The 8,771-nt window shown below is 48.0% G+C and overlaps 1 protein-coding gene across 1 annotated transcript in view; it reads right to left on the bottom strand.

Annotated features, from left to right (window-relative positions):
- Positions 1-191: 191 nt before the first annotated feature.
- LAMB2 (laminin subunit beta 2) overlaps positions 192-8,771 on the bottom strand; it is a 23,689-nt gene continuing 15,109 nt past the window's right edge. Inside the window, exons 22-29 of the mRNA XM_027836900.1 lie at positions 5,587-5,826; positions 5,195-5,415; positions 2,501-2,597; positions 1,791-2,163; positions 1,428-1,597; positions 1,103-1,344; positions 544-759; positions 192-446 (exon numbers count right to left, since the gene is read on the bottom strand). Of these exons, the coding sequence (XP_027692701.1) occupies positions 192-446; positions 544-759; positions 1,103-1,344; positions 1,428-1,597; positions 1,791-2,163; positions 2,501-2,597; positions 5,195-5,415; positions 5,587-5,826 (1,814 nt within the window). The remainder of the gene's footprint in view (positions 447-543; positions 760-1,102; positions 1,345-1,427; positions 1,598-1,790; positions 2,164-2,500; positions 2,598-5,194; positions 5,416-5,586; positions 5,827-8,771) is intronic.

The raw sequence follows: 8,771 nt of genomic DNA, 5'->3' as shown, positions 1-8,771 counted from the left end.
CCCCCCCCCCAGGCCTGACCCTAAACTCTGCTTTACCTGGGTGGGGGAAGTCTGTACCTTCATGGGGACAAGGAGAGACCCCCACCACCCCTCAATTGTGACCCTGGCACAAACTCTAACTTCCTGGTAACTCTTGGTACGACCCTGACTTGTCAACCTTACTCTTTACCTAGACTTTGCCTGAACCCTGATCATGAGGGAGAGGCTGTGCTGAGCCCCTGAGCTCCAAACTCTTCATACCCCTGCTTGGGGGTCTGACTGGAGAGGAGGAGGAATGCTATCTTATTCCTCTTGACCTTGGCCTTACTTGTAAGGAAGGCCCGGATCCTCTGGATGGTGGCCACAATGGGAGCAGTGCCTGCCCCACGCCATGTGCCTCGAGCTCGGCTCAGTGTCTCCTCAGCCTGCGAGTGGGCAGCCCTTGCCGTGGTCCCAACCCGTTGCAGCTGGGGGAGTGGGGTGAATTAGTGGGGCTGGTTCTTAATTGTCTTGGCCCCACCCTCATCCCCCTGCAAAACCTCACCCATATGCCCATCTTCTCACTCTTCCAATTCCAGCCCCATCATCCCCCTCAGTGTGGCTCCTCCTTACCCGTCGATGTAGCCGTCCCAGTCTGGTACCTGTTGCACCCAAAGCACGGGATGTGTTGCGAGCAGTCCCCAGTGCCCACAAGGAAGTAGGCAGTGCCCCAGAACAAGAAGCTGGCCCACAGGGGGAGAGAGCACAGGCCCTCCCTATACCCCATGGCCCCCCACAGACCTGTAGACACAGACAATGGGACCAGAGTGGTGTCTCTGAAACACAGGAGATACCAGAGACTCCTGGTCACAGTCACAGAAGTGCAGAGCCCAGAATATCCAGACTCTAAGGGGCTGGGAAGACTATCTAGTTTAACTTAGTAATTTTATAGAGAAGGCAGCCGAGGCCAAGGGAGGTAGAAGGAGGAAAACTCACCCAAACTCACAGAGGTGGGAAGGTTCTTCCAAACCAGAAACCCTGTCTGGGATGTCTGAGCCCCACCAGAGATCTCCTTACACTGGAGATCTTTCCTAGGGCCACAGTCCCCCACCCCAAGCATCATTGCTGTCCCAAAGGCTCTGACCTTGAGCTGGGCCAGGCTGGGGCTCAGGGCCCACGAGGCATTCACAAGTCCCTGGAGCTGCTCCCCCCAGGCAGGTGCCCTGAAAGAAAGCTTCATCTTTTGAAGCAGCCCCTCTGTTCTGCCTCGGACATTGCGGGACTGGCTCAGGGCACTCTCTGTGTCCGTGAGGGCAGTTGTGACTCTAACACCAAACTCAGCCTCCTGGGAGATCAAAGCAGCCCTGGAGACCAGGGAAGCAGCATCTGGGGAAACAGGTCAGCATGTAAGGGCCAGCCTCCTTCCCTAGTCCCCCCAGAAGCATCACCAGCATCCCTTTAGGCCATACCCTGGGCTCCTCCTGGGGCCTCCTTGAGCTGGGTGGTCAAGTGTTTGAGATTTTCTACTTCTCGTGTCAGCTGGCCTATGCGGAAGTGCTGAGCGCCAGCCCAGGGACCACTCACACCCACATTCCGCTCCACCCCTCGAAGTGCTCGGCCCAGCACTGACACCTCCCTCCTATAAAGAAGATGGGGAAACATTCAGGGCTGAAGACTAGCCCTCAACTCCAGCAGACTAACCTCTGACATCAGAAACTGACCTCTGACTTTAGGAAATGACCTCTAAAGCCTGGTCCCTGATTCCCCAGCTCCTGCCAAACCCTAAGATCCTACCCACCCCTCTCCAAGCGCCTGGGGCTCCTTGGCCTTGCCTGAGTATATCCCGATGTTGCATGAGTTGCTGCAAGGGCCCCACCAGGGGATGGGTGGACACCAGGACTCCCTGGACCTGCCCCATGGCTGCCTCCAGGGCCAGCAGCCGCCTCCCACTGCCCCGATCAGGAGCCACCTCACTCAGGGCATCTCTCCCCTGAGCCAATGTGGCCAGCCACTGCTGGAGGGCATCCAGTTGTCCATCCCATTGAGAGAAGCAGGTTGGGCAGGGCCGGCAGTGGGGGAAACTGCCCTGGGAACCCCGGGCACAGGCCTTGCACTGAGGGCCTGAGATGCCATTGAGACACGAGCAGGCCCCTGTCCTAGAGTGGCAACGCAGAGAGACTGAGCCCTGAGGGTCACAGGCACAAGCTGGGGAAAAACAAAGGAGCTAGGATCAGCCCAGGGAACTGACTTCCCTGGTGCCTAAATCCATCCAAGCCCTCCCCCACACACTTTGCTTTTCTTAGGACTGCAGGATGGAAGGCACCTTAGACACCCAGCTAGGCCAACTCCCTCATCTTACAGATGAGGTAAAAAACTCAGAAGGGAAGTGAGTTGTCTAAGGTCATGCAACTAGTAAATAGAAGGAATAGGATTCAAACCCAGCTCCTTTAATGGCTAAACCGACTCTTTCCACCATATCAAGCTGTCTCTACGACGCCCCCCTCACCCTCAGCCCACCTTCTCCCGGTACTCTACTCTTCACCTTTGCACTCCTTCTCTGGGTCCCCCCAGTACCCTTCTTGGCACTGAGAGCAGGTACGTCCCCCAAATCCTTCCCGGCACGGGCACTGACCAGTGACCTGTGAGGACACGAGACCAGGACAGGAGTCCCTTCACTGGGAGCTCTTGGAAGGACAAAGACACAGTCCACGCACACAGAGGTTTTCAGTCAGTCTTTCTATTGCTTTCTGTAACTCCCTTCTCTTGGACACGGCTGATCCCTCCCCAGTCCACCCTCCTCCCCTACAAATTCACTCATCTCCATCCACCCATCTCCTCTAGGACCTCAGCCCATACATCATCCCCTCAGTCACTCTCATGCACCTTCAATCTTTCCCTTGCTACTGGCTCCTTCATCTCTGCCTCGATCCTTAACCAGCCTTTCCTTGATTCAAATCCTGGCTCTGATACAAACCATGTAAATCACTTCTCCTCCCTGGGTCTCACAGCCCTTCTCTGTGAAATCAGAATTAAATGATTGCTAAGGCCCTTTCTTGATGTAAACCCTATGAGCCTATGATGACAGCATCCCAGAATTTTAGAGATGAAAAGAACCTTAGCAGCCATCCACACCCCTCAAAGAATCCTCACTATAACATATCATATATATTATTTGATATTATTCTACTACACAATTTATATTTTATGTATCTATATAAAACACACAATCCATATATTCATTTATATAGCAATCACTATGTGCCAAGCACGACACTAAGCACTTTACAATTACTATCACATTTTATCCTTACAACAATCCTGAGAGATGGGTGCTATTATTATCCCCATTTTACAGATGAGGAAACTGAGGTAAACAGGGGTTAAGTGATTCACACAGCTAGGAAGTATCTGAGGCTGTCCTAGGATTTGGGTCCTCCCAACCCCAGGCCTGGCACTCTGTACGCTATGGCGCCACCTAGTGGCCCCAAAACATAGCATATTGACGACCTCCAATGACCCCATTCCCCCCTGAGGCAGCCCATTCTACTCTGGGATAATTTTAAATGTAAAGAATTTTTTCCTTTCCAAAAGACTCATGCTGAAAAATGCTGTCCACACCCAGAGAAAGAACTATGGTATCTGAATGTAGATTGAAGCATGCTATTTTTTCCCTTTTGTTCTGATTCTTCTTTCACAACATGACTAATGTGGAAATATTTATGTTTAACATGATTGTATGGATAGCCTATATCAGATTGCACGCCATCTTGGGGGGAAGGAGGGAAGGAGGGAAGGGGAAAAATTTGGAACTTAAAATCTTATAAAAGTGAATGTTGAAAACTATTAATTAATTAATTTTTTCCCTGACATCCAGTCTAAATTTATCTCTTTGGAACTTGCCCCCGTTGCTGCTAGAGCCGCTGCCCTCTGGGGCCAAACCAAACTAGTTAAATCCGTCCTCTCCCAGGCAAGTCCTTCAGAGGCTTGCAGAATGACGTCCCAGCCACTGTGAGCCTGATTCAGACCCGAGGACATGCTTGTGCTTGTGTTCTGCCCTAAAGAAGCCCACATGAATGAATGAGTCAGCCCATCCTCCCTTTGTGAGAGGCTCTGGGTTTGGAGTTGGGGACCTGGCTGTGTGCTCTGGCCCTTCCACACACTAGCTGGGTGATCCTGGACCTGTCAGGACACTGCTCTGGGTCTCGATATTCCTCAGTGGTGAAAGGGAGGGAGAGTATACTAGATTGTCTGCAAAGTCTAACTTTTTAGAAAGAGGGTGATAATACTTTTTTTTTTCTTGCACAGATCACTGTAGAGGGTTGTGTAAGTTCTTTGGGGATAGAAAGGATCTGAGACTATCAATTACAACCTCTTTATTTGACAGAAGAGAAAACTGAGGCCAGTATGGGGGAGTAGCTTGGTTATACACAAGTACTAACTGGCCCCAGAGCCAGGGTTGGGCCCCAGGTCCTCTGATGCTGGAGCCAGGGCTCACCTCACTGCATCACACTGCCTGGAAGTAACTTGTCTTTGGTCCTACTGCTGCTGGCGCCAGAGCCGAGACTCAACCCCAGCATTCCTATACCACTAGAGTACCTCCAAAGCTCTGACACATAAAGACTTCAAGTGATACTGTCTTTTTTACAGATGAAGAAACTAAGGCCTAAGGTCAAGTCAACAAGCTTTTTTAAGGGCCTACTGTGTGCCGCCGCACTAACCAAGCACTGGGTCACAGCATGTCTAAGTCCCTATTTGAAACCCAGTCTTCAGGCTTTCAGGAGTCCACGGGCTACACCGTACTGGCAGGTACCGACGTACCCTGCCCACAACTGCCCAACATGCACCCAGAACATCTTGCTGACTATAATTCTAGGATATTAGTCCAAACCGTGTCCCAGCATTTGAGGCACTCTGTGATCTGGTCCTGACTTATCAAACCTCTGCTCCCCTGCCTCTTCCTCCGTCCCCACCAGCTCAGAATTCTCACTGTCTGTCCCCAGGCATACCTGCTCATCCCCTCCCCCCCACACACACAGTTGCCCCTACACATGGCTACATGCAGACACATACATATATAGCTGTACACATAAGCACGGACCCACACATCACACATACACACATGCAGGCATTCAAACCCATCCACAGACACCCAATTATCATCGCTGAGGCAGCCACACATAGATATGCACTCAAGCATACGTGCACATATGTTAACAAGCCTGAAATACCCCCTTACCGGATGACAGGTTAGCTGCACTGAGTGCTGGGTGTGACAAGCACAGTGCTCACAGCCCCGAGGCCCTCCCAGGTTCCAGAACTGGGGGGCACAGCGGTCACACAACTGCCCTAGGACATGTGGGCGGCAGGGACAGTGCCCACTGAGCCTATCACAGAAGCAGATGCCACTTTCAGGCAGGCACCGGGCAGGCACTGTGCCTTGTAGGTCACAGCTACAACCTAGTGGGTCAATAGAGATGAGAAATGTCAGGGTTCAAAGGAGGAGTTCAGCCTTGGATGATGAGGTCAGAACTGGGGCAGGGACAGACAGTAAGCAAGAACGCAAGGCAGGGGTGGGAGTGGGGATCTACCATCTCTCTAAGAGTCTCCCTCCCATTCAACCCTACTCACGCCGGCAGCCTCGTGGCCAGAGGGCATTGCCGTAGTAGCCAGGCTGGCAGTGTGAACAGTGTGGCCCATAGGTGTGGTGTAGACAGCGCTGGCAGTGCCCACTGTGGGGGTCACAGGCCATGGGGTCGCTAGGGTCAATGTTGTTGTTGCACTGGCAGGGTCGGCATGGTAACCCCCCTACTACTCCCTCTGGCCAGGGGTGCCCAAAGTAGCCAGCAGAGCAGCGGTCACAGCGTGGACCTGCAAAGGGTGAGAGAAACCATTTCATTAATTCCTCTACAGGGCCCTAGGCCCAGGGCATAAGGCTGAGCTCTGACACCAGCTGTGTGGCTGTGGGCAAGTTATTTAACCATCCTGATGCTGAGACAAGTAAGATGGAATACCAGTCCCTCACAGCAATCCTGGCGGGGAGGGGAAACATTCCGTAAATCTTAAAAAGCCTCCGAGAGATAAGTGACCAAAGGATCTGAGCAAATAAATCTCAAAAGAAGAATTACAATCCATTAATTCTATTAGTTTAGGAATATGGAAGTTGGCTCCAAATAACTAATAAAAAGAAAAATGAAAATGAAAACTCTAAGGTTCCCACCTTACACCCAGCAAAAGGTAAATATGGAAGCAATCCACGCTGTAGGGGCTGTGGGAAGACTGGCATACTGATACACTGTTGGTGGAACTGCAAGATGGTCTAATCATGCTAGAAAACAAACTATAACTATGTGAAAAAAGTGACTGAACCATTCATATCCTCTAACCCAGCGATTCTACTACAAAGCATACATGCCAGTGAGTAGAGCAACAGAAACAAAGTCTCCCTAAGTACAAAAATATTAACAGCAGCAGCACTTTTGTGATAACTAAGAACTAGAAACAAAGTGGGCTTCCACTGAGAGAGGGACGGTCAGACGAACTGCTGTATGTGAATATAATGGAATGTTCTCTCACCGTGAAATTCAACTATGGGGAATTAAGAAACAAGGAAAGACTTATATGAAGCTGATGCTTGGAAACGTGAGCAGAACCAGGAAAGCAATCATGGCTAAAACAACATAAATGAAAAGAAAAATGAGACAAAACTTGAATACACTGTATAGTTAAACAGTCAGAAAAGAATGTCACCTCCTTTTGTAGAACAAAGGGGACCGAAAGTTTGCAGTGCTGCACGTGCTATCAGAGATGGTGATGTGATGGGTGATTTTGTTTAACTGCCTTTTTTTCCTTTGTCACTAGGGATAGCTCATTGTGGGAAGGGGAGAAAGAAGGAGGGTACATCTGGAAATGACTAGGATGTAAAAAATTCATCAATAAAACTTTCAAAAATCTTTTCTGGGGATAAAGAATTAGAAACTGAGGGGATGCACATCAATTGACGGGAATGGCTGAATAAGTTGTGGTATGTGATTATGATGGAATATTATTGTACTATAAGAAACGATCAGTAGGATGCTTTCAGAAAAACCTACAAAGACCTACATGGGTTGATACAAAGTGAAACATACTGGGTACAAAGTAACAGCAATATTGTAAGATGATCAGCTGTGAATGACTTAGCTAGTCTCAGCAATACGACGATCCAAGACAACTCTGAAGGACTTAGGATGAAAAATGCTACCCATCCCCTGAGAAAGAACTGAAGGTGATTGAACATAGATTGAAGCAACTTTTTTTTTGTTTATTTTTTCACTTTATCTTTCTTGAGTTTTTTTGGTCTACGTTTTCTTTCACAACATGACTATTATGGGTATATTTTGCATGACTACACACACACATACATACATATCTATGTAAAACTATATGGAATTGCTTGCTTTCTCAATGAGGGGGAAAGGGAGAGAATATGGAACTCAGTTTTAAAAACAAATTAAAAAATAAAATAAAATAGGCAGCTAGATGGCACAGTGGATAGGGCCCTGGAGTCAGGAGGACCTGAGTTCAAATTCGGTCTCAGACCAGACACTTGACACTTAACTAGCTGTGTAACCCTGGGCAAATTACTTAACCCCAATTGCCTCACCAAATAAAAATAAAACTTAAAAAACTCAATGAGTAAATATTTTAAAAAACCTTAAAGTGCTGTATAAATGTAAGCTACTACTGTTGTTCCATATAACTTATGTGATCAAGTCCCTTCCCTTTTTCTGGGCCTCAGTTTACTCATCTGTAAAATAAGGGGCTTGGTCTAGTTGACCCCTCAGATCTCTTCTTCCAGAGCTCTAAATTAGTAATCTTCAGTGATTTCTTATTTCCAAGCTTCAGTTTCCTCATTTATAAACTGGGAATAATTTTTATTTCTTGGTTTTAAAATTTATTTATTTTTAGTTTTCAACATTCACTTTACTTTCACAAGATTTTAAGTTCCAAATTTTCTCCCCATCTCATCCCTCCCACCACCCCAAGATGGCATGCATTTTGAATACCCCTTCCCCTGATCTGCCCTCCCTTCTATCATCTCCCCATTCTCTTACCCCCTTCCCCTTCTATTTTCCTATAGGACAGGAGAGATTTCTATACCCCATTTCCTGTATTTCTTATTTCTCAGTTGTATGTGAAAACAATTTTTTTAACATGTGTTTTTAAAATTTTGAGTTCCAAATTTTCTCCCTTCCTCCCTCCCTAGCCACCCTCATTGAGAAGGCAAGCAACTCGATACTGGTTATACATGTGCAGTCATGCAAAACACTTCTACAGTAGTTATGCTGGGAAAAATTAAGTATATTTCCCTTCATCCTATCCCGCCCTGCATTTATTCTATTCTCTCTTTTGACCCTGTCCCTCCTCAGAAGTGTTTGCTTCTGTTTACTCTCTCCCCCAATCTGCCCTCCCCTCTGTCATCCCCCTGCTCTCTTGTCCCCTTCCCCCCCTATTTTCCTATAGGGTAAGACAGATTTCCATACCCAGTTGAGTGTGTATGTTATTCCCTCCTTAATCCAGATCCTACGAGAATAAGATTCACTCATTCCCTCTCACCTTCCCCCGTTTCCCCTCCACTGTAAAAGCCTTTTCTTGTCTGTTTCATGTGAGATAATTCACCCCATTCTACCTCTCTTTCTCCTTCTCCCAGTATAATCCTTTCTCACCCCTTAATTTTATTCCCCAGATATCACCCCTTTATCTTTAACTCACCCTGTGCCCTGTATCTATCTATCTATCTATCTATCTATCTATCTATCTATCTATCTATCTAT

This window comes from Vombatus ursinus, unplaced genomic scaffold, assembly GCF_900497805.2.
Source record: "Vombatus ursinus unplaced genomic scaffold, bare-nosed wombat genome assembly UNPS02014820.1, whole genome shotgun sequence".
In the NCBI taxonomy this organism is placed as follows: domain Eukaryota; kingdom Metazoa; phylum Chordata; class Mammalia; order Diprotodontia; family Vombatidae; genus Vombatus; species Vombatus ursinus.
This window is presented reverse-complemented; position numbering and strand designations above follow the sequence as displayed.